General features: G+C 43.1%; 1 protein-coding gene across 1 annotated transcript; it reads left to right on the forward strand.

Annotated features, from left to right (window-relative positions):
* Nucleotides 1-189: 189 nt before the first annotated feature.
* On the forward strand, nucleotides 190-19,280 carry LOC127640963 (5-hydroxytryptamine receptor 3A-like). The gene is given in 8 exon segments (XM_052123706.1): nucleotides 190-336; nucleotides 382-450; nucleotides 6,117-6,223; nucleotides 7,926-8,095; nucleotides 8,189-8,349; nucleotides 17,031-17,241; nucleotides 18,135-18,326; nucleotides 18,776-19,280. Coding segments are annotated over 8 exon segments (1,368 nt in total). The 3' UTR covers nucleotides 19,087-19,280.
* The last annotated feature ends 5,429 nt before the right edge of the window (nucleotides 19,281-24,709 follow it).

The following is a 24,709-nucleotide window of genomic DNA, read 5'->3' on the forward strand; positions in this document are numbered from 1 at the left end:
CTATTACATTAATTTAATTCAATTAATTGTAGTTTCAGCCATTCTCACTCTAACAAAGTGAAAAATCTGTGACTTTTAAAGTAATACAATTATATCCTATATTTGGGCTTTGCACTTTCAGCTGTGTTGCTAGGATCTGTAGAGACATTAAACTGTTCACAACCCACAACAAAATCTCTCCTTCGTTCTATGAGAGAAGAAGTTCTCAGCTACAGTGATGCAAGACCAGTTATACGTCTGCAAACTCCAACCAACGTCAGTGTTGACTTAACTCTTTATGGAATTTTAGGAGTGGTAAGCAATCCAATGTGTTGATTTAAAATCTGAAAATGTTTGGTTAAAATTTACTAAGGCTGTATTGTCAAACAGTATATTACAGAGACTTGCATGTATTTTCCCTTTCAGGATGAAAAATCACAGGTGTTGGAAACATATCTGTGGTTGAAGCTGGTGAGAATCCCACTTATTTCATGTACTTACAACAAATTCAAACACATCATAGTCGTGTCCGGTCCAGGAAGGCCACCATACTGCAGAGTTTAGCTCCAAGCCAGTGTTGGGGAAGCTACTTTGAAACTGTAGTTTGACAAGCTACAAGCTACTCATAATTTTAAGTAGTTAAGCTTCAGTAAAGCTACCTTTTTGAGAAAGTAGTCAGCTACATCTCAAGCTCCTTTCAAAAAGTAGCTAGTTACTTTGAAGTTACTCAATGAGGCAATTGTTTTATTACAATGTTACTTTCAAAATAATAAAAATAATATTAAAATAATTAATCATCATCTTCGTTATAATTAAGACAACAATAGACATTCTATATAGTGTGCAATATAGCAGGCTAGTTAATCAAATTAAAATAATGACTAGCATTACTCACCTGTATTTGTGTCATTAAATTTGTGCTTGAAGCAGCATTTCTAAATTTTCTTTATTTTTTGTAGCTTCAATGTAAATATTGGATACAATGCATCTCTGGATTTAAAGTATTATTATGACCTCACTAGCTAAAGTTTCTCACAATGGCCACAAAAACAAAACAAAAAAAATGTAGCTTGCTGTGACAGTGTTTTAGTGTTGGTTTTTTTCTTTCTTCCCTTTATCTCCCCAATTTCGCATGACCAATTCCCAAAGTCCTCTGGTGGCGTAGTGACTCTGCATAGTGATTAAAAATTTTACACATAAAGTTTTTAAATTTACGGTGCTATATGAAATCAAACTAAAAAGTATTTAACACCTTATATCTATGAGATTAGTTATGAGACTAGAATCATTTTCTGACTCTACCCTTGAGTAGACATATTCCATTACAGATATTGTTATGTTTGAAGTCAAACAAGGCCAGTTTATTTATTAAACATCACTCAAACACAGCATATACTGTATTACACAAGGGGAAAACTTTATCCATAATCTGTTGATAAGTCTTGGAGGTCCAGATTTTAAAGCCCTTTATTTACTTGCCCTTATACTGTATTTACAGTGCAATACCATATGCAGTTAGGACCATGGATGGCTCCTTATTACTATGGTTGGGTTACAGAAACTAGTCTTTAGCCTTTATCTTGTGAGTGCTGTAGAGCCATATGAGATGTTTGGAAAGCACTGCCAGAAAGATAACTAGGAAAGCCCAGATCACACGTATGCTCCAGAGATACAGTATGATAGAGCCGAGCGCATCAAGCAAGTGGTTTTGTAATGGTTCACGCAACACTCATGTGAAAACCTGGCACGTGTAAAGTTCCAAACACCAGATGAATATCATTAAATTTGCAGGTAACAGCTGCACTAACCAACAGTTACTTAACTCACTGCTTCAGTTCCACTCAAACGTCAGCAATTCAGAAAAAAACACTTTCAGGTCTAGACCAAAATCATTAAAGGCTCGACCTAGCGACACAACAGGAAGGCGGTAATGCACAGTTTATGTTTTTGATCTGATGTTACAAATGAAGAAGACAGAAGCTGCCCAATTCTGAGCAGCATCCAGTATTCACTGCATTTGTCATACATTTTCCCGGTACAATTTTGGCTTTTACGCAATAAAGAAGGCTATAAGTTATAATCTGACCAAAACATAATATAGCGTTTGGTTGCGCCCTACCGCTATGTGCTGGAAAATGTAGCTCACTACTTTAAAAGCTACACTGTTTTAAAAGCAGCTGAGGTACTGTCAAGCTACTGAAAAATGTAGTTAAGTTAGTAGCGTCGCTATTTGTAGTTCCCCATCTGTCACTCACTCAAAGTAGTGTCGATGTAGCGACACTAGGGGTCGCGTTGGGAGCCCCAAACACCTCTGTTATTTAAGAAAAGGCCGGTGAGAATTGGCGAGTGGAATTTTCATGCCACTCCCCCAGACATACGGGTATAAAAGGAGACAGGTTGCAACCACTCATTCAGATTTGTTCTTTGGAGCCGAGCGGTGTTGAGAAATCCACTGCCATTCCATTCCAACTCCGCTACACAATTCAATTCAACAGGCACCCGCCCAGGTTCAACGGCATCCGTTTCACCTCGGTTGGAGGTGAGGATGCTGATGTTCTTTGTTTGTAAATCACAGTCCTTCAACAGAAGGATGTGATAGAGCCTGTCCCTCCAGCCAAGATTATGAAGGAGTTCTACAGCCCCTACTTCATACCAAAGAAAGGTGGTGAGTTGCGGCCAATCTTGGACCTGCAAGCTTTGAATCGGGCCCTACACAGGCTCCTGTTCTAAATGCTGATGCAGAAGGGTATTCTGTCATGTGTCAAGATTGTTTTGCGGCATAGACATGAAGAATGTGTACTTTCATGTCTCGATTTTGCCTCGACACAGACCATTCCTTCGGTCCTTACAAAAGTCACAGAGGCAGCCCTTACCCTGCTGATTGGCTGATTCTAGCACTCTCTCGAGATCTTTTGTGTGCGAACAGGGACCTGGTGCTCGGACACCTCAACCGATTGGGGCTTTAGGTCAACTGGGTAAAGAGCAAGCTCTCCCTGGTGCAGAGCATCTCTTTTCTCGGGATGGAGTTGGACCCGGTCATGAGCGAATGTGCTCAGTCGGTGCTGAATTGCCTGATGTAATCCAGGGGAAGAACAGCGGTCCCACTGAAACAATTTCAGAGGCTCCTGGGGCATATGGCGTCCTCGGCGGCAGTTACGCCCCACAGGTTGAAGCATATGAGACCGCTTCAGCACTAACTTCAGACTCGAGTTCCGAGACGGGCATGGCACCGCAGTATGCATAGCGTGGCTATCACACCGATCTGTCGCCACACGTTCAGCCCTTCAACGGACCTTGCATTTCTACGGGCTGGGGTTCCCCTAGAACCAGTGTCCAGGCATGTCGTTGTCAACCGCGCCATTTGCAATGGGCACGCAGCCTTGGGCTCCTGGACAGGACTGCATTGGCATATCAACTGCCAGTTGCTGGTGGTATTGCTGGCTCTGTGGAGGCTTCGGCCATTGATCCAGGACAAGCATGTGTTGGTCCGGATGGACAACACGGCAACAGTAGCATATATAAATCGCCAAGGCAGTTTATGCTCATGTCGCATAACACAACTCACCCACAATCTCCTCCTTTGGAGTCAGCAGCAACTGAAGTCATTGCGGGCCACTCACATCCCGGGTGAACTCAGTTACGCAGCGGATGCACTGTCGTGACAAGTGACGATCAGGGGAGAGTGGAGACTCCATCCAGTCGATTCGGAGAAACTTGGGTAGACCTGTTTTCTTCCCAGGAACCTCCCATTGCCCGCTATGGTACTCCCCGGCAGAGGCCCCCTCGGCACGAATGCCTTGGCAGACAGCTGACCCCGGGTTCTGCGCAAGTATGCTTTTCTCCAGTGAGCCTGCTTGCACAAACTTTGTGCAAGGTCAGGGAGGACAAAGAACGAGTTGTGTAGGTAGGTTGGTTCTCAGAGCTCACGCTCCTAGTGACAGCCCCTCCCTGGCTAATTCTCCTGTGGACGAATTTCCTTTGTCAGGGACGAGGCACGATTTGGCACCCGAGCCCAGACCTCTGGAACCTCCACATCTGGCCCCTGGAGGGGACGCGGAAGACCTAAGTGGGCTACCACCAGCCTCATGTAATCTCTCTGTGGTCCTTCTGGGCCTACAGAGAGCCCCGTTTGAGCCCCTGGAGTCAGTCGAGCTAAAGGCCCTCTCATTGAAAATGGCCCTCCTGACTGCGCTCACTTCCATCAAGAGGGTTGGGGACCTGCAGGTGTTCTCTGTTAGCGATATGTGCCTAGAGTTTGGTCCGGAATACTCTCAAGGGATCCTGAGATCCCGGTCGGGCTATGTGACCAAGGTTCCTACTACCCCTTTTAGGGATCAGGTTGTGAACCTGCAAGTGCTGCCCCGGGAGGAGGCAGACCCAGCCTTATCGTTGTTGTGTACACACTTTGCGTGGTCTTTGTCTGTTTTGGGAGACAGCAGAAGGGGAAGGCTGTCTCCAAACAGAAGATTGCCCACTGGATCATGGATGCCATCGCTTTGGCATACCAGGCCCAGGGCACAGACATCTCTAGAACAGCGGGCTTTGCGAAACCCAATACCATTGCGAGATTTTAAAACCTCTGGGTTGAGCCAGTTTTGTCCCGTGTGTTAGCAGGTACGAACAGGTAAGTATGCAGGCAGCTGGCCGGGTGTACCGCTTGCACACAGCTCCATTCTCCTCCCCGAGGGGATAATGTGTGCTTTTTTCGTCCTTGTGAGTTCCCGGGACCGGTGAACCCTGGATGTCTTTCCTCATTCAGCACTCTGCGGCAGGCGAATTAGGCAGAGGAATTCGATGCCAGGCCCAGTACTTGTGTTAGTATGCTCTGTCAGGTCAGCCCCTGTACTGGGATAGGTGCTCCATATGTGATGGTTCCCTGTCGGTAACCCCATGTGACGTATTTTTCCAAGGTATGGTTTCCCTGACGGTAAACCCGTGTCTTCCCTTGAGCAGAGCCCTGCTCTGCCACCAGTCGCTGCACTCATAGAGCTCCTCTCTTCTGGGCAGGACCTACCAAGGGGGCTTCTTTGCATATGTGGTACTTCCCAGTTGGTAAGTCCATATGATGTATTCTCCATATGTTAACCTCCTGTTTGGGCAGGATGTGGTCTCTGCAGTGTCTTTTCCCCGTGGGAAAAGAACGCCTTCTCCAACGCGAATACATCTAGGCCCCAGCTAAGTGAATTTTTTTTTTTTGGGAAAAAAAGAAGAGACAAGGGCAAAGCAGCTGGTGCGGCCTGTTCCCATTGTAAGTACGTCTTTTCCCCCCTTGGGGTACGGGGGACTATGCAACTTATGTGGGGCATTAGGAATGTTACAATGGGGGCGGGTACACTTGTTGCACTCTGACCGATCTGCGACTACGCAGCCCCATACGCAGCAGGGTCTGATGAACTGTGTGTTGTGACACATTTCTCCCATAACCATCATTAAAATTATCTGTGACTTGTGCCACAGTAGACCTTCTATTGTTTCGGACCAGATGCCTTTGCACTTCAATGAGCCTTGGACACCCAACACCCTGTCACCAGTTTGTGGTTTGTCCCTCTTTTGACACTGTCAGTAGGTATCGCCACTGCTGATCCGGAGCGCCCCACAAGCCGAGAGATGCTCTGTCCTAATCATCTGGCCATAACATTTTGGCCCTTGTCAAAGTCGCTCATGTCTTTACTCATGCCCATTTCTACTGCATTCAACACGTTGACTAAGAGAGCTGATTGTTCGCTTCCATCTAATCTACCCATGATCAACGTTTTTCACTTCACCTGTGAGTGGTCATAAAGTCATTAAGTGGTTATAAGATCAGTTGACATGCTTTCTTCAAACATTCAATTATGTATTGTGTTATGAATACTTCAACAGATAGAAGAAGACTATAGCACGACTATGCAAAAAAAACCTGAAGCTCAATCATAACATCAAATCATAAACATACTAACAGTCTTCAGGAATACATAAATTACAAGTAGGTGTGTTTAATTAGTGTTGGAATTAAACTCTTTAGTCATTAGGTCTGTCACTGGTCTACCATTCCTATTCGTGTGTGACAGATGCCATTTTCATGAATCAGCCCCTTTAGGACTAGTGCAGCTTTAATTAAGGAACAGAACTGATAGAATTATTCCGTATTTTTGTAGAAGTGGCAGATTGAAGGTTTGAGCTGGGATCCTGTTGAGTGTGGATCAAAAAGAATCTCACTTCCAAGAGAGAAGGTCTGGATTCCAGACATTGTCATCAATGAATTGTAAGTTGCAAAGCAATATAAGCTGAATAAGAGCAATGACTAGTGATTAGGTGAATATGCACCACATATAACCTTTACATTTCCATTGTACTGTAAGTGGATTTCCAGCACCACATTTTTGCCAATTGTGGAACATGTCAAACTCATTTTCTGTGGTAATCGACAACATGCTGCAAAAAGTTATTTGTATTTTTGCATTGTTTTCCAGTAAAAATATCGAAATATTCTTTAAAAAAAGAGATATATTTATATAGATGATATTTACTTGACAAGAAAAATAGCATAAGATATTAAGTAATATTTAAAAGAAAAAGAAAATAAACTGCCGATGGTGCATTAAGTTTGAATTAAGTTAATTTTTCTTACCACATTGGCAAATAGTTTTTTGTTCTTTAAAGTAGGGCTGGGCGATATGGCCAAAATTGTTATCATGATAATCTTTTTCATATTGTTCGATATCGATATTTATCACAATATAATTTACACATTGCACTTTATTTTTTTTTATTTCAAAGTTGATGGTTGAATTCTAAACAGTCAAAATAGTCTCTACAAAATTGCACAGGGGGTCCAGAGACGGCCAAAGCAGTGGGGTCTGCGGGATCTTTAACCAATTTTACCGTCTTTTACCATTTATCAATTGAAAATGAATGTTAAAAGATCATCTGTTTGTTCTGAAGCATAGTGACAGCAGTCCAGTATTTGATGGGAAATGTTTACATTAAAATTAATAATTTTTTAGATTCAGATACCCAAGTATGGGGCATAGAAGCCCTTGTGAATGATGCTGAATGTGGGTTCAGGGGTGTCCCGAGAGAAAATTTTGAAAACGTTTAAAAAAAAATGCAAAAAACATTTGTATATTTTTATTAAAGCAAGAGACTAGTCTACCAACTAGTAATTTTAATCTATCCTTATCTATTCCAGACATCTAATTAATTTTAACAAATTAGAACAGAAATCGATTTGTTTATTATTAAAGGCTTGTAACATGCTGATTAATAAAGATACATTTAGAAGGGAAAAACATTATGGTCTAAAAGGTGCAGAAAAGAGGCAACGCGTGCGGAGCGGGTCATGGTAGAAATGATGCATGTTTGTTGCTAGAGGTCAATATTCAAGATTACAGCGCAGAAAGATCAGAGCTGTTATCCACATCACTGTTGTTCTGTCACGCTCTTCACTACAGATGATGAGAGGGCGCAACCGTTGTCATGAAGTCTTGCGGTGCGGATGGAATCAATCTGGTGTCCGACGTAGCCTAATCATTAGCAAGTCAGCTAGCATTAGCAAGTTCATCCAGTCTGACCCTACGTTACCACTGGCGCGTTGTGAGCAAAGCTGAGAGCGTTTTTAATTAATTCCAATGAAAGCCAAGCGTCATGCTCACAAGGTGGATCGTAGGATTGGCAGCGGAGCAAGCTCTCTCCTAGCGCTGTGAGCGTCTTTGAGCGGATTTCGTCCGCCCCAGTGGAAACACAGTCTGAGAAAGCCAAACTGCTTGTGTTTTAGTGACACGCAGTAAATATCGAAAATTCCTCAAAAGCTTATTGTGGATTTTCTTTATCGTGATTATATATCGATATGTTTTTTTTTTTTTTTAAGTGACATGCCACACATACTTTAGATAAAATGCAATTTATTTAATAAAAAAAAAAAACAGAACATTTCTTAAACCTATTACTTACTGCCTTCGTTGCAGCATGGATGAAAACAGAGCACCAAAAACATATTACGTCTATGTTATGTCCAGTGGTGAAGTGATAGATGGAATGCCATTTCGTGTGATCAGCTCCTGCCGACTAGACATATACACCTTTCCGTTTGATATTCAAAACTGCACATACACTTTCAACTCTTACAAACACGATGGTGAGTGAGCTAAACTGAAAGATGCATATTCCTGTTTGCTTACTTGTAATTCCAAGTATACTGTATTTTAATGGTTTGTCTCTTTCTATACAGTTCAGGATGTTCAGCTTTTCTTCTATAAACCGATGGATGCTATTTACAAGCAGTCTCTTCAAGCAATGACAACTAAAGGAGAGTGGGAGCTGATTGACATGCGGGGAGAAAAACCTGTGCAGATCTATCCAGAAGGGGGATGGGATGAACTCATTTTTCATGTTTGTGGAATAAAAAAATATTATGAAAATCTTTGATTAAATTCAGTGTTCCCCTTCTGTCGCTCTCTCCACGTTGTGTCAGAGAAGCGACACTAGGGGTCTCTCTTGAGCGCCGATATTCACCTCTGATCTATGAAAAAAGCCCAATGAGAAGTTGGCAGCCGGTATTTGCATGTCCCGCCCCCGGACATACGGGTATTGAGGCGGTGCAAATACAGGAGTTCATTCAGAAAATTTCTTCGGAGCCGATGGTCGTGCATGCAGTCTGCTGCGAGTTACACACCAAGTTCCTGTTTAATCCTCTGACGCTCTGCATGCTGTTGGATTTGACGGCGCATAACAGCGGCTTTCTCCTTCGTGCACGGCTGTGCATTCTTGCCCCTGGGCGCTTCGACAGCGCAGACAACTCAAAAGATTTATTCTAAAAGAGTAATTTCACTCTAAAGAGCAAAACACAGTGGCGTTGAACATCCTTCTCAGGACGCGTCTTTTTAAAGACGATATTTCCGCCCCTGTGTAGTTTCTGGATGTGGTTGATTTCTCCCCACCTCTGACGGTCATAAAAACTGCCTTGCATTCCTGGGTTGCGATCACACGCAGGCAGCGTTTTTATGAATGGTCTATGTTTTCAGTGCGAGAACATAGCCATAACAGCATTGCGGTCGAAGGCTTTCTCTTGTAGTGAGAGAAAACCGCTTCAGCCGCCCCCCGCGCCTCGCCTCCTTCCCATGGGATTGAGGCAGGCGCCGCGGGTGATGAAAACGATCTGGGGACAATGACGGGCTCCGTTTCGCCGGGCGAAACCCCCCCCCTCCCCGGCACGCTTGCTTGTTTCCATCCGAGCTCGGGATGAGCATTCTCTCCAATGGGTTATGTTTTCAGTGTGAGAACATAACCGCGGCAGCGTTGCGATCTCTGCTTTCTCTTGTAGTGAGAGAGAGAGCCATTTCAGCCACCCCCCGCGCCTCGCCTCCTTCCTACGGGATTGAGGCAGGCGCCGCGGGCGATGAAAGACGAATCTGGGCAGAATAACGGGCGATTTCGCCGGGTAAATCCCCTCGAAACCTCCCGCCTCCCCGGCACGCTTGCCTGCTTCCCCCGAGCTCGGGATTAGTGCGGTCCGCTTAACGGCCTACCGTCCGGTCCCTCGAGCTCCCCGGCATTGGATGATGATGCATCGGAGAGCGTAACAGCGGCGTCGGATGGGGATAACTCGCCTGGGCCGCCACCTTCGGGTCTGTGCCCAGTCCGAGCCTGACGCACGGAGGTCCGCTATGCTTCCCCGGGCTTAATTGGTTCCGCAGGCATGTGCGCCGCTCACAGCCAGGTTCCTTCCCGGACGTGCATGACGAGCTGAGCAAGCCCAGCTTCCTCGCTCCTCCGCTCTCGCTACCCTCGGTGGTAGAACGGTCCCAGACCGCTCCCCCCTGCACGCCATGGCCCCGTCCTGCAAGTCCACCGGGCCAGGGCACTTCAAATCTGCACTTGGGTTGTCCTGTTCTTGACGTGCTGCAGGAACTGCACTCAAACAGGCGATGGCCACCCCCCGTGGTCCAGAAACGCAACAATGGACAGGACCTGGTCGCAGTATAGGAGGCAGACAAAAAAAACGCCCCCGTCTCCCAGCTCCGTCCATTCGGCGACACCACTTGATGACTCCGCCCAGCAGTCCTCAGTGGTGAAGAAACAGATGGAGGCAATTTCACACATCTTGCCCTGCCGCAAACCTGCTGCCAGGGACCATGCCCTGTCTGCTCGCGAGGGCGTCCTCCTGCGGCTTTAAAGAAAGAAAGAAAGTGGTGCTCCGCCTCAACTAACGAAGAGAGTGGGCCCAGCTCTCAGCCCCAGCGTCGAGCTCCCCGCAGAAGTTGGACGCCCCTCGTCTAACGGACCCCCTCGAGGACCCAGAAGGCTCCCAGGCGCTACTGAGATGACCAATCCAGAGACCGAGACGATAGCTCATAAGACCGCTCCGTTCCCCGGTGGAGGGCCAGAAGGAGAATTTTTTGTTAAATTCTGTACACTCTATAGAGCTATTTCCTTTTTGTCTCTGGGTCACCTGGCCCGCAAATGCCATTCTCACAGCACTCTGCTTTCAGGCCTCAACAGTCCCGGTTCCTGGATGCGGTGTCCCCGCCTTCAGACCACGACTGTTCCCCGGCCGGTTCAGACGAGTCCAGAGGACGCCAACATCAGACCTCCTCCTCAGTCACGAACCCGCCCCCTGCCTGGTGCACGGATCAAGGTAAGTTGAGCCTATTCTCAGCACCGGAGCCTCGGGCCGCTTCACTGCCGCATTACCTGTTCCGCACCGCAGCGAAGCCACGCCGGGTTCGTCCTCCCCTTCGGCCTGTCTCTGTCCCCTCGCGTCTTCACGAAAGTCGCAGAGGCAGCTCTTGCCCCGCTCCGAGAAGCCGGCATACGCATACTCAATTACCTCGACGACTGGCTCATCCTGGCCCCCTCGTGAGGGTTAATATGCGCGCACAGAGACCAGGTGCTCAGGCACGCACAATGTGAAAGTTACCACCGCCTGCCGCCAAACCCTCAAACTCTGGACAGACCTCTGCTTTCTATGGGCAGGGGTACCCTTGCAGCAGGTGTCCCGATGCGTTCTGGTCACAACCGACGCCTCCAAATTGGGTTGGGGCGCCGTGTGCAACGGGCACGCAGCCGCAGGCCGTTGGAACCGGGCCCCGCTGCGTTGGCATATCAACTGCCTAGAGCTGCTGGCTGTTTTCTTTGCCCTGAGGAAGTTTCTCCCATTAATTCGAGACAAACACGTCCTAGTCAGGGCAGACAGCACCACAGTGGTAGCCTACATAAATCGCCAAGGCAGAGTACGCTCCCTCCACATATCACAGCTCGCCCGTCGTCTCCTCCTTTGGAGTCAGCAGCGACTCAAGTCACTGCGCGCCACTCACATCCCCGGCAACCTCAATGCGATAGCGGACGCGCTGTCAAGACAAGGCAAGCTTGCCCGGTGGAGAGTGGAGGCTCCACCCCCAGTCGGTCCAGCTGATCTAGGACCGGTTCAGCAAGGCCCAGGTAGACCTGTTTGCCTCCCAAGAAACCTCCCACTGCCCGCTCTGGTATGCCCGGACAGAGGCTCCCCTCGGGGCAGATGCGTTGGCACTCAGCTGGCCCGTGGGGTTGCGCAAGTACGCATTTCCCCCAGTGAGCCTTCTTGCACAGGTGCTATGCAAGGTCAGGGAGGACGAAGAGCAAGTCATTCTGGTGGCCCCCTACTGGCCCACCCGGACTTGGTTCTCGGACCTCACGCTCCTCGAGACAGCCCCTCCTTCGGTCCGGCAGACACATACGTGATCCTAAGATGCACTAGATGCTCTGAGCAGCTCTTTGTCTGCTTCGGGGGACAGTGGAAAGGGAACGCTGTCTCCAAACAGAGGCTTGCCCACTGGGTTGTCGACGCCATTTCATTGGCTTATCACCGCGGGTCCGAGCTCACTCCACTAGGGGTGTTGCATCCTCATGGGCACTGGCCAGGGGCACCTCCCTAGCAGACATCTGCAGAGCAGCAGGGTGGGCAACACCTAACACTTTCTCAAGGTTTTACAATCTCCAAGTTGAGTCAATATCGTCCCGTGTATTCTCAGGTTCGAGCCCGTAGAACTCGGTAACATGCCTCCGCAGGGTCTTCTCCCCCTGAAAGAAGGGCTAAGACCCCCTTCCCTCAATGGGCCCCGGCCGTAGTTGCTGTATGCGAGAAACATAGAGAGAAAAGAGGCCCAGCCAGGCTGGCCCGTTCCCAGGTTGGCGGCCATCACCTTGTTTCCCCTTGCAGGGTAACGAAAAGGATTCTGATGGCTTGAATGGGGCATTGGGGAAGGGTACGTGCAGCCTGATACAGTTGGTCATCCTGCACGTAAGAATACCTGCTCGCTCCTGTATCAGCAGTTCACGTACATGGCTCAGCGCATGGCACTTTTATAATTTGACCCCTAGTGTCCCTTCTCTGACACAACATGGAGAGAGTGACAGAAGGGGAACGTCTAGGTTGCGTATGTAACCTCCGTTCCCCGATGGAGGGAACGAGACGTTGTGTCTTCCCCGCCATGTCGATGAGCCGAGCCACTGTTGTGGCCGAACCATTTCCGGCTCCTCAGAAAAATCCTGAATGAACTCCTGTATTTGCGCCGCCTAAATACCCGTATGTCCGGGGGCGGGACATGCAAATACCGGCTGCCAACTTCTCATTGGCCTTTTTTCATAGATCAGAGGTGAATATCGGCGCTCAAGAGAGACCCCTAGTGTCGCTTCTTTGACACAACGTCTCGTTCCGTCCATCGGGGAACGGAGGTTACATACGTAACCTAGACGTTCTCTTTCGGTCGACTTGCTTGACATGTCACTATGGGACATATTTCTGCATCACGTCTCAAACTGATCTCACTATGGAATCGGCAACAGTAGGGGTGCTTCTCATTTATTAAATTGTGCATCCTCGTTTTCTTGCTCCTCCATCCTTGATCCTGTGGCCCAGAAATCGATAAAATTCAGCCATCATAAAAGACATATCAACTCTCTACACCACAAGTAGGCAAGGATGGAGGACAGAGGAAGCTTCCTGAGGATGCTTGAGTGAGGAAGCACAGGTGCATCTTATGCTGATCACTTTTTTGTCTAAGCACCTGATGCATGCATACATTCTCTTCCCCCTTCACATCTTGTTCATCAGTTTTACTTTTTGTTTCACCTTTGCAGTTTAAATAAACCATAATTGTCACATACTTCAACTGGGAATCTTGAATCATTTGGATTTATTATGAATATTTGAATTAATCAAGTTTCAACAACATAACGACAAGTGCTCTGGGGTAATGCAGCTCCACAAAGACTAAAGTGATGCTTGAGTGAGCAAGAACATTTCATTTTAAAATACAAATAGCTTTGATTCCTCCATCCACGTTTCCTTTTCTTGCATCCATTACTCATTTTCTAAGAGGGTGTGTAGTCACTAGGACATAAGGAAAGGAAAAGAGGATGCACAATTTTAGAAATGAAAAGCACCCGAGGTCGAATGTTATTCTGCTGAAAAAGGGTCTGTGCTTACCACAATTCAAACCACTTCTCCCTGTGGCCTAAGCTGAAAGTTTTGTTGTAAGTATGGGCATGTGTGAGCTCCACTTTTTTGGGTGAAATGCCCACAGAGGGGCGCCAAAAGCGAGTTGTCAGGCAAGTTTATTTTTAGTAGCAAGTTGTAATACAGTGAAGAGGAATGCATATTTAATTAACCATGTGCCCAAACCCCAACCCTTAACCTAACTATCAGTGGAGTTAAAATGTAATCTTAGAGGGAAAATGAAACCTCTGAATCATGATCATCATTGATTAGGTGATTGAGATTACTTCCTAGTTTCCACATGTTTACACAACCTGTGTCTCTGAGGTTGTTGACACAACACACTGTCAGTAACGCCACTGTTAAAGGTAAAAACATTTAAATTGATGCAGATATGTCTGATGTCCCAATTGTCTGTAAATCGGCAGAATGGGGTCGATGTCAGGGTACTGGGACATTTGGTATCAACATGTCGACTTCCCGTGAGATTATGTTAGCCATCCTTGAAGCCCTGTCATAGCACCTTAAGGCCACCAGCCAGTGCAGTGGGGTAAACCTAAACTTTGGGTTTAACTCTTGATTGAACAATCCAAATTGGTGAGCTTCCACTTATTAGCTGGGCAACAAGTCTGAAAATAACATATTGTGCACTAAGCATGGTATTTGTTGTTGTTGAGAACTAGATTTACCCAGCAGATTTCTTTGCAAAATTATTTACTAAGTTTCACCTTATGCTGTTTTCTAATGGGCCTACCAGTCTTAATGCAGTTGTCAGCCAGGAGGGTGTAACTTCCATCGAGGCCTTGCATTGGACTGTGCATGTTCTTGATTTATGGGATTCACACAGTCTGTTTTAAGTGTGCCTAGGTATTGACTATGCTAAGGCTGCGCGTTCCACTCCACTTATCTGCATCCAATGCAGTAAGCATTTTCTAAAGATTGCAGTGCAGGATGTGTGTCAGGACAGTTTACAAGGTGACAATGTGATTGTGGCTATTGATGTGGTTGAGCTTGCTACTTCTGAGCTTGTGGAGGCTAACAGTTTTGCCATGGAGGTCGATGTTCAATGAAGTCTTGCCAGATCTGCATTGCAACTTTGAATGGCCTCTTGGATGAGGAGGGCAGGGGAAGAATACCCCTTTTACACAAGCTTACCCTGCACAAAGGAACAGCTGGCAGTGTGGGGAACATCAACCTGCACATGCTTCTAAATTAGTGGCAATGAGACTTGCAGTGAAATGTCCAACCAACATTCCTATGGGTTTGGACAGAAACATTGGACAGAATGTGATCAATTACATTTAGATTGCCAGAGCAAGATTAAAATATCTTTGTATGACTTAAAGTGGTAGAGATTTGAATTATGGTGCCAGGAAAGATTCAGCTTCTCTGGTCTGTACGAGACCTTCTCTCTTATTGTCAGAAGATGTTTGACCACTATAAATGTTTATTTGTCAGCTGTATCGTCATTCCAAATGGGATTTGATAATAAATCTGGAAGTGCACCCTATAATGAGCATGTTCATAAGGGGTATGCACCACCATTCATCTGGTTTCAAAGCCCATGATTATATCATGGGATTTATTTGTGCTTCTTTAGGTGCCTTGTGAGCCTCCATTTGAACCATGAGAAGGTGCAAGTATAATTATTGTTTGGTTAAAACAAATATAATAATTTTGCAGAGATTTCCCTGTCCTGAGGTGAAGGTCTTTGTTTCATCCACAATGGGGATTGTGGGTATATTTGAATAAAACAAGGTGCTTTAAGAAATCTGACCAGCTCTTTTTGTTTTGCCAATCCAGTGAGGGGTAATGTGTTGTCTAAGCAATGGCTCTCTTACTGAATAGTAGAAGGAGATGGGAATGGCTTCCTCTTAGATTTTTTTTTACAGGAATCTCTGTCACACATGTTTATGTGGCAGCAGTCTTAGTCTCCCCGAATAAGTGTTTTTACAAGTAAAATTAGAGGCAGTTTCTTAGAATAGGGATCATTCCAAGCATGCTGAAGATTGGTCTGTTCTTAGGTGATCCCATTGTAGGAGGTTGAGCAGGTCGACTGAAATATAACTTCTTGGTTCTCTGAGGGAGATTATTGAAGCATCTCACCACTGTGCCTATTTATTATTTGTTCGTAAGAGTTTGTTGGAAATTGATAAAAATTAGCAAAGATGTTTACCTTCATAGCTATGCCCATTGCACCATTTACATAACAATTGGAATATATTTGTATCTTATCTGTCCCTAAAGGCTACATAATAACACCATAAGGTGCAAAGAAAGTACAGAGGATATAACTTGAGGTTACTGCCCAATGACCTCTAAATGTACAATTTTGCTTCCAACTTTAGAATAGAATTATAGAAAATAGGCAAAGCCTTCTCCACTACATTGGCCAGTGGTCTAAAGGCGTTCTTACATAGGACTTTGTGGATGGCCATGCAGAGACTTTTTAGGAGCACAGTCCCACTAAATGATGAGATCTACACATTCTAATGGCACTTTTCCACTGCGCGTTACAGTTCGACTCGACTCTACTCACATTACTTTTCTGAGCTTTCTTTTCCACTGCTGTTAAGTGCTGCCTCAACGTGGTTGGTATTATAGGCTAATCGTCATAGTTGCACTGCCTCTACTGCCATGACATCATCTTAAACGCGACACAAACAATAAACAATAACACGACCGCTAGCTGTTAGCTACTAGATCATTGTGCTGCATAAAGCAGTGTGTTGCATGGTGATTTTACACCAGTGTAACAGTTACATTGGCCTGGTTGTTTTAGAAGCAAGCTTTCCAGTAGCTGGTCAACTAAATAGTATAGAGTTAACGTACCATCCTCCATTGTGGACTCCAGCCATGACTGAGTCCAGGGCACTCTCTCTCCCATTGCTAACAGGTCTAGATAGCGTCCATTTGGTCAAACCACTTCCACCTTACCTTGATGGTTCTGTAGTCACTTTAAAAAAAAAATACTTTTCCCTACACTGTTGGTAGGTCCGGTGGTAGCCGTGCGCAGTCAACAGCTGAGACACTTCCTGAGAGACTTTTTAATTTCTGTTCGTCCCTAACGAGAAGAACATCTGCACCTTGATTATTGAGGTGCTTTTTACAGTTCGAAAGTCTTTTTACAATTCGAAAGTCACGTGAACAAATGATACTGCTATCGCCATAGCTTACTTTAAAACTAGTGGGTTGATTTCACGTGTCGAAAATCCAGTGACGCTGGTAGTGACGATTCTCTCTGACCAATCAGTGATCTGCAGGGTTTTGACGTCACATTTAGTATTGGCTCCGCTCGCTTGAAACCTCGACCGAGGTGGTACTAAAAAAAAATACCAGGTACTATCCACAGTGAGCAAAAAGCAAGCAGAGTCCAGTCGACTCGAGTTGTACCTTGAAGTGGAAAAGACCCATAATTCGTACTGTTTATGATCATTTATTCTGTTAGTGAAATGTCTCACTCATGTTCCTCAGACAACCAGGGTTACATCTGTAATCAAAATTGTATTAATAAATTAAGGAAGATCATGATCATTATATTAACATTTGTGAAATAAGGTTTTTACTTGCAGATTTTTATGCCTCTGTTGTGCACTAGATTGTCTTGAGACGTCGATCTGGACTTTATGTGGTGAACCTCCTGATTCCCAGCTGCTTCCTCCTTTCTGTGGATCTGTTCAGCTTCCTTCTGCCTCCTCAGTGTGTGGATCGTGCTTCTTTTAAGATGACCCTCATCCTGGGTTATACCGTGTTCTTGCTGCTAATGAATGACCTGCTGCCTGCCACAGGAAACACCTTACCTCTCATAAGTTTGTTTTCATTTATTCATTTTATGTTGCATTTACCATGCTAAAAGTACCAGGAGAGTTGAGGCCTGTTTCAGGAAGCTAGTTGAACAAACTCAAGAGTTTCAGGTTGACAAAACCAGATAGTGCCAAACTAGTTATAATCCTTCTCTGTCAGCTCAGAGTTTGATCCTGTGTTCGTGCTTAACCCTGAAGTGCATGCAAATACATTTGTGATGTTTTCCACAAACAGCCAATGCGTTATTTCTCGTGAGAACAGGGCGTTAATAACCAATCCCTTTGCTACTACAACAGCTTTCACTCTTCTGGGTTGGCTTTCCAGTAGATTTTGGAACATGGCTATAAGGATTTGCTCCGTTCAAACAAAAGCTTCAGTTTCCACATACTAGTTTATTTTTTAGAGTACTGTATTTGGTCAGCCAGCTTCATCATATACGTACATACATTTTATGGAATAGTATACAGAAAATGTTCCTTCTCCTTGAAAGATATCACTGAAATAAGTGTACTGAGATATCTCACCTGTCTCTGTGACTGCACAAGACTGTGTAAACAGCACAAAAAATGTCACTGTGGACATGCGACAAGCGTTTGTTGTGCTTGACAACTGTGAGAAGACACACTGCTCTACTGTTCCATGATGGTTTCAATGCTATCCTTGGTGGGTGGTGTATTGAAAATAATCTAATTAAATGGCTCAGTCTTGTAGAAGTTTACAGCACCTTTAATCAGCTTCACCAAGTTTTTTCTAGTCATAAGTTAGTTAATATAATACTAAGTTAATATTTACAGTTAGATACTTAGCTAATTTGTTCAACTTGGACATAGTGTACTGTATATTAAGTTTAGAACTTTAGAACTTTACCTCGCTAACTATCTAATCTCTTTCAATCTAGATGTATTCTTCTCTTTCTGCTTGGCCTTGATGGTGGCAAGTCTCCTGGAGACTATTCTCATCACTAATATCATGTGTGGTTCCAGTAACTATCCACCGTTACCTAAGTGGATCAGGATTTTGGTGCTGAAGTATCTTGCAAAACTTGTTTGTCTGGGCAACATATCTTGTGATCAAATGTCTGCAACTGAAGGTAAAACTCTTTTTTTAGCTGCAAAATATATTTTTGTCCATTAGGATGTTTTCACAAAAGCTGTTGATGTGAGCATGAGTCCTTTTGATGTCAGAGTTTGGTTCATTTTATTGTAAACAATATTTTTGAAGGATACCAGTGAACTGCACTTGAGATCACATAAAATGGTGGTCCGGGGTATGGTTAATTTGGTCTCCAGTTAGGTTTGGAGCTACCTTGCTACCTTGACTTTACTATTTCAGCTGACATCAACAAGCCCTCTTATTTTTTAAGCCCTCTCATTGTTCAGCCCCTCCCCTCCAGCCACATTGTTTTTGTCTTGTTTTTGTTTTCTCGAATATCCTTTTTCACTTGGAAATACATCATATTACTGAAGTAAATTGGGTTGCAAAAGCCATTTCACCTTGAATTAAATTAATTTCTGCATGTTTCTTTTTTCTTGCCTACAGCAAACAGATCTGAGATCACAGTCTATGAGAACAGCATGACTGAATTCCCAAAGAAAGAATCAATTAGTGCAACACCACTGAGCCTCTGGGAACAGTATCTAAAGGAAATTAAGAAGATGAGTAAAGATTTATTGGATATCCGCCACCAGGTTGAAAAGCACTTAAGTAATGATAAAAGAACAGATGAATGGATTCTCTTTGGTCAGGTCATTGACCGTGCACTCTTTATCCTGTATTTTCTCTTTATCATTGTGAGCTCAATGACAATTATGGTTTTGTGGGCACACTCATATAGTCAAGACAAAAATTGATAGTCTGTTATTCACTGGTCTGTATACTCATTCTCTCACCAAAAGTCTGATTGTCATGTTCATTGTTGTCTTTTGTTTTTGTGCTCTTATGTTGAAGTTTAGTTTAGTTCCTGTTTCCTGTTTGGTTTTTGTAGTCCTTTTGTAGTTTCATTTTATGATTGGTTTCCCCTGATTAGTTCTCATTCCCTGATTGTTTCCCCAGGTGTTCCTCATTCCCTTGTTTGTTCCTTTTGTGTATTTAAGCCCTTAGTTTTCTTGTTTGCTTTGTTTGTTCTTGCATATGTTATTCTGTTCTGTGCTAGGTTTCCATAGCGTTTCTTTGTGCTGAGCTTTCATGAATAAAAGCTGCATTTAGATCCACATTCTCTGTCTACCTTCGTCACAGAAGAACTAACCTCAGATGGATCTAGCAGCAATCTTCCTCCAGTTGAGCCGGGCGAACCTCCCTTTAATTGAATACTCAGGTATGTTTTGCACCCAGGGCTCCGCCTCCCGAGTCTCCCAGGGCTCCGCCTTCCAGGGCTCTGCCTCCTGAGCCTCCCAGGGCTCCGCCTCCCAGGGCTCTGCCTCCCAGGGCTCCGCCTCCCGAGCCTCCCAGGGCTCCGCCTTTCACAGCACTGCCTTCCATGGTTCCGCCTCCCGAGCCTCCCAGGCCTCCTGACCCGGTCCCCGTCTTGTGGCCTCCTCCCAGGCCTCCTGACCCGGTCCCCGTCTTGTGGCCCCCTCCCAGACCCCCTGACCCAGTCCCCGTCCTGTGGCCTCCTCCCAGGCCTCCCGACCCTGTTCCCGTCCTGTGGCCTCCTCCCAGGCCCCCTGACCCGGTCCCTGTCCTGTGGCCTCCTCCCAGGCCCCCTGACCCAGTTCCCATCCTGTGGACTGCTCTATTTGCCCCTTGTGCCCCCTTGGACTGCCTGTTTGCCCCTTGTGCCTTGGACTGCCTGTTTGCCCCTTGTTCCCCCTTGGACAATTATTTTTTTGTTTTGTTTTTTTGGAGCATCTGGAATCCGCTCCTTAAAGCGGGGGCTCTGTCATGTTCATTGTTGTCTTTTGTTTTTGTGCTCTTATGTTGAAGTTTAGTTTAGTTCCTGTTTGGTTTTTGAAGTCCTTTTGTAGTTTCATTTTATGATTGGTTTCCCCTGATTAGTTCTGATTCCCTGATTGTTTCCCCAGGTGTTCCTCATTCCCTTGTTTGTTCCTTTTGTGTATTTATGCCCTTAGTTTTCTTGTTTGCTTTGTTAGTTCTTGCATATGTTATTATGTTCTGTGCTAGGTTTCCATTGCTTTTCTTTGTCCTGAGTTTTCCTGTTTTCATGAATAAAAGCTGCATTTAGATCCACATTCTCTGTCTACCATAGTCACACTGATGATGTCAATAGGGCTGAGATTTATTGCTGATCTAATGCAATGGACCTTTGACACAATACTTGGGCTTTATATTCTAAATGAGCTGCTTTTATTTTAAGTGTCCCAATACTTCCAAGTACTTAAACTTATAAGACAGAATTCATCTTTTGTTATAGCTTTGGTACAGCAAGAATAGCATTAGTCTTCTACCACTGTGCATTTTGTTTAGGAAAATCTGATATAATACATATGATATGAATGCAGAAAAAATACTGTAGAAATAAAAATAGAATTCTTGTGCTTTACCAGCCCAAGAGAAAGTAGATGTTGTTATTCAACAACAAAAAAGTGACTCTATTGAAACAAATAGAACAAAAACTGAAAACTTAAAGGTGCCTTGCCCAACAAAATATCATTACTGAGGAAATGTATATAAAAAACAAATTCTTGCCTTACCCAAGTCACTGCAGTAATCAACCTTTACCCTAAACAGTTCGTTGCCGACCACAAAACCTGTGCAACTCTTAACAACTAAACTGACAATTTTCTAATTTGAAGCACTATGAAGTAGAGCTTGAACAATTTTGGATTTTGCCATTAAACTGATTCATTGGTTGATTTACTGAATGTTCAAAAAAAAGAAATCTTAGTATTTTCTTACTGTGAGGAAACGGGCACAGACATAGAGGCAACAAGAGTAAACAATGACTCCAATCTTTTTAGATTTGGTGCTTAACGCAGGACTTTTAATTATGAACAAGCTAGAAATACACCAGGGACTCTTATTTTGAAATGTCTATGCTCCCAGATGACACAAACACAAAGGAAACAAAACATGCACTCTTGCAAACATCTAAATTTTATTACAGTATAAACACTGTAAAGTACACATTTTAATATAGGCTAATAAATAATGTATGAGCAGAAATTCATGAACAGAAGACCATCTTGTCATAATTGTTTGGTATTCCAGCAATTATATAAAACAGACTTTGTTCCTTATCTCTAGAGGCACTGGAAGTCAAAATCTACATGAACATTAAATTATGTTCATGTAACATCAAATTAGACCCCCTCAACCCTTGAAAATAGAAACTCATCGGATCTGCACAAATAATTTTTTTTTTTTTATTCAAAATAGCGAATTAACAAAAAAGATGAGCAGTTTCCATTCTTGACTTTGTAACATTGTTCTAACCATTCAAACAGCTAATGTTAGCATCTTCTCCACCTTGTCGGCAAACATGCAGTTCTCATAAGCAGCAATTAGTTATAACAAATGAATTAATAAACACCTATTAAAAATGTTGCTTGTCTTAAAGATTTATTTATTTTAGTGTGACTATATTTAATGATAATGTGTACTGTATATAAATGCTGTACATTGTCTTTTCCCTGTCTATGTTTTAATCAGCTTCTTAAAGGTGCATTTAGTCATTTTTTTCCTCATTAAAAAGTTTAACTCTTAAAGACATGAATTGTAATTTTGATTTATATGTAGGAAATCATGAGCACTCACATTAAAATGAAGACTCCAGTCATATCAGTAAACTTATTTGGACAAGGTCCACACATGAGGGCGGCCATGTTAGAATCACACCAGCCGAATACTACTAGCTTAATCTCATTAACCGTCCTGTTATTTGACACTTTCACTCATTAATTAAAGTAATCATGGGTGACTGTGAATACTGAATTTCTATAATGGCATCTGAAACTGAAAACTATTGATTTTAAATGATGCGGCATCCAAGCCACTAGGTGTCAGTGTAAGTCCAAGATGACACAAAGACAAAATGTAATGAGTGCACCTTTAAGTGTCAGACTCTTTGCATAGTGTAGTCACATGGCACAAATAAAAAAAAATGCAGAGTCAGCGATAGCTTTATTTCACCTCTAGAGGCTGATGTTATACTGTAGAACCAAGCCATTCTAACAGTAAATACCTCCAGTGCCACTTCATAAGCAACCATTGAACATCTACATTAAATGAAATCATGTCACGATGGTCTCTACAAGAAAAAAAATCTGTGATTTGTAAAATAACCAAATTATTTGATGAGAGAGTTACTGGTCCATTTTAGTGAACCCCAATTAGCTATAATGGGCCACTTTGTAAACTAATTTATAGATATTTAGATGGTTCCTTTCATTTAAACTGCTCAAATAATATAGAAAGAATCCTAATTTAAGTTTGGAAATTCTATATTAGTGTTGTTTGAATGTGGTATCTTAAATCCTTGATCTGGATTACCAAAGAAAGAGCATTCTGGAAAATGTGCATATACATTTAAATTCTGATCTAGATTATTCTAGATGATACTTTGTTCTAATGCTCTGATTGTAGTGGGGGAAAGATCAGGTTTCATTTGCCAAGATGACTTAAATCAACATTTAAAACCTAACAAGCAATATGGATTAGGAGCTCAGTCCCTCTAAATGATTAGATCTACACATTCTAATATGTACTGTTTATGATCATTTATTCTGTAAATATATTTCTTTTAAATGCATCATATTTAATTAATGTACTGTCATAAAATATTAAAACATATATTTTTAGAGTCTCTTATGTAAATGTAATTATAATAATAACAACAACAAAAAAAAAAATAATAATAATTGTAACAGGTTGCGATGCTGGGGGTCCCAAAAATCCTAACGGTGCCCCGTTTAAGGTCTACTTACTGTTTTATTATCAGGGTTGGACAGTTACTTTTAAAAAGTATTCCGGTACAGATTACAGAATGCATACTGTAAAATGTCATTTATAATGTTTTCCGTTATAACTGAAGGTCAGTAACATAATCTAAATACTTTTGATTACTTCTTCAGCACTGGTCAATTTTTTCACTTTTTTACTATGAACAAGTAAATCAAGTAAGAAAATACACACACACATATATATATATATATATATATATATATATATATATATATATATATATATATATATATATATATATAAAACTATCTCTGAAAAAAAAACGAAATATCGTATGTATTTTTTTTTTAGCTTGTTTTAAGTATTCGAGAATTCAAACTTCAAAACCCCACAGATTGTACACAATGACATCCTTTTCTGATTGTATATGGATTCAGTTCATAGAATGAGGAAGAAAATATGATTTTGGAGCTTTGTATATGATGTTAAAGGCTACGATGGTTCGAATTTCCTGTAAAAAAAAATACCCTAACCGCAGAAGGAAACATTGATAAGGCGTGTGATTGTGTATTTATTGGATTTTTTTTTTTTCATCTGTCAAAGTGTTTAAGGGAAAACATGCACATTCTGCAAAGACACTCAAAAGAAAGTGAATTGCAGGCAAGAAACAAAGCAGGGAAGTGGAAATCTCACTTCTGTACGTGTCTCATCTAATAATTATGGTCTTTCACTGTAGAATTTATCCATTTAGCATCACGGCATGAAAACAGTTGAAAACATTGTCACTACTCGCAGACAGTTTAGGAAAAACACTGTTCCTTTTTATACTCGATATGTGAAGCATTCACAAAGGCAAATGCTGAATAGAAAAAGTTCTGGACAAAATTTCTAATGAAATTTCAGCACATGTACACACACTGAAGTGCGTAGATTTGGCTTGGAAATTGGGTGTGAAGTGTGAAGCATTTACATGTTTCCATTGATCATGGTATAAATAATGGGGGGAGGCTTGTACTTGCTTAATCCCCGCTGTTGACTTCTTGCCAATTAAGTGAAAAGAGCTCACAAACAAATTATTCCAGTTTTTTTCAAATAGATCATTCTGTCAATCCTTCTGTAGGCAGCCGATTGAAGCAGCATTTGAGAATGGAGCGCTTTGCTTTGCAAGTGGTTTCTGATCATAACATTGTTGTTTTAGATAAAAATTGATTAATAGGATAACCATTAACTAACCATTAACTAACCATTGACCATTAACCATTTAAAAAGCAATAAAACTAACTGCATGACACACAAGCAAGCAGGGATCGGCTACACACAAAATGCCAACCAATCGCACTTCCGCTTGCCATCTGGATATTCTGCTCACTTTGCAAAATACAGTGGACTTGCTGAGAATTTTGTGGATTTGAGTGCAAATAGAGGTGCTGTGTGGCAGTTTGCACCTAAGTCTTACTAGCAAGTCAGTTTGGAACACACTCGGGAGGCTATTTCCAGTCATGCCAGTGCAGCTTGAATGGGGAAAACTGAAAAAACAAAAAAAATATATAATTTTCCTGGCTTGTATAGCTAATGCACATGCTTGTTCTCGAGTTGATTGACAGGTGATGTCTG

This window comes from Xyrauchen texanus, chromosome 50 (genome assembly GCF_025860055.1).
Source record: "Xyrauchen texanus isolate HMW12.3.18 chromosome 50, RBS_HiC_50CHRs, whole genome shotgun sequence".
NCBI classification, from domain to species: Eukaryota; Metazoa; Chordata; class Actinopteri; order Cypriniformes; family Catostomidae; genus Xyrauchen; species Xyrauchen texanus.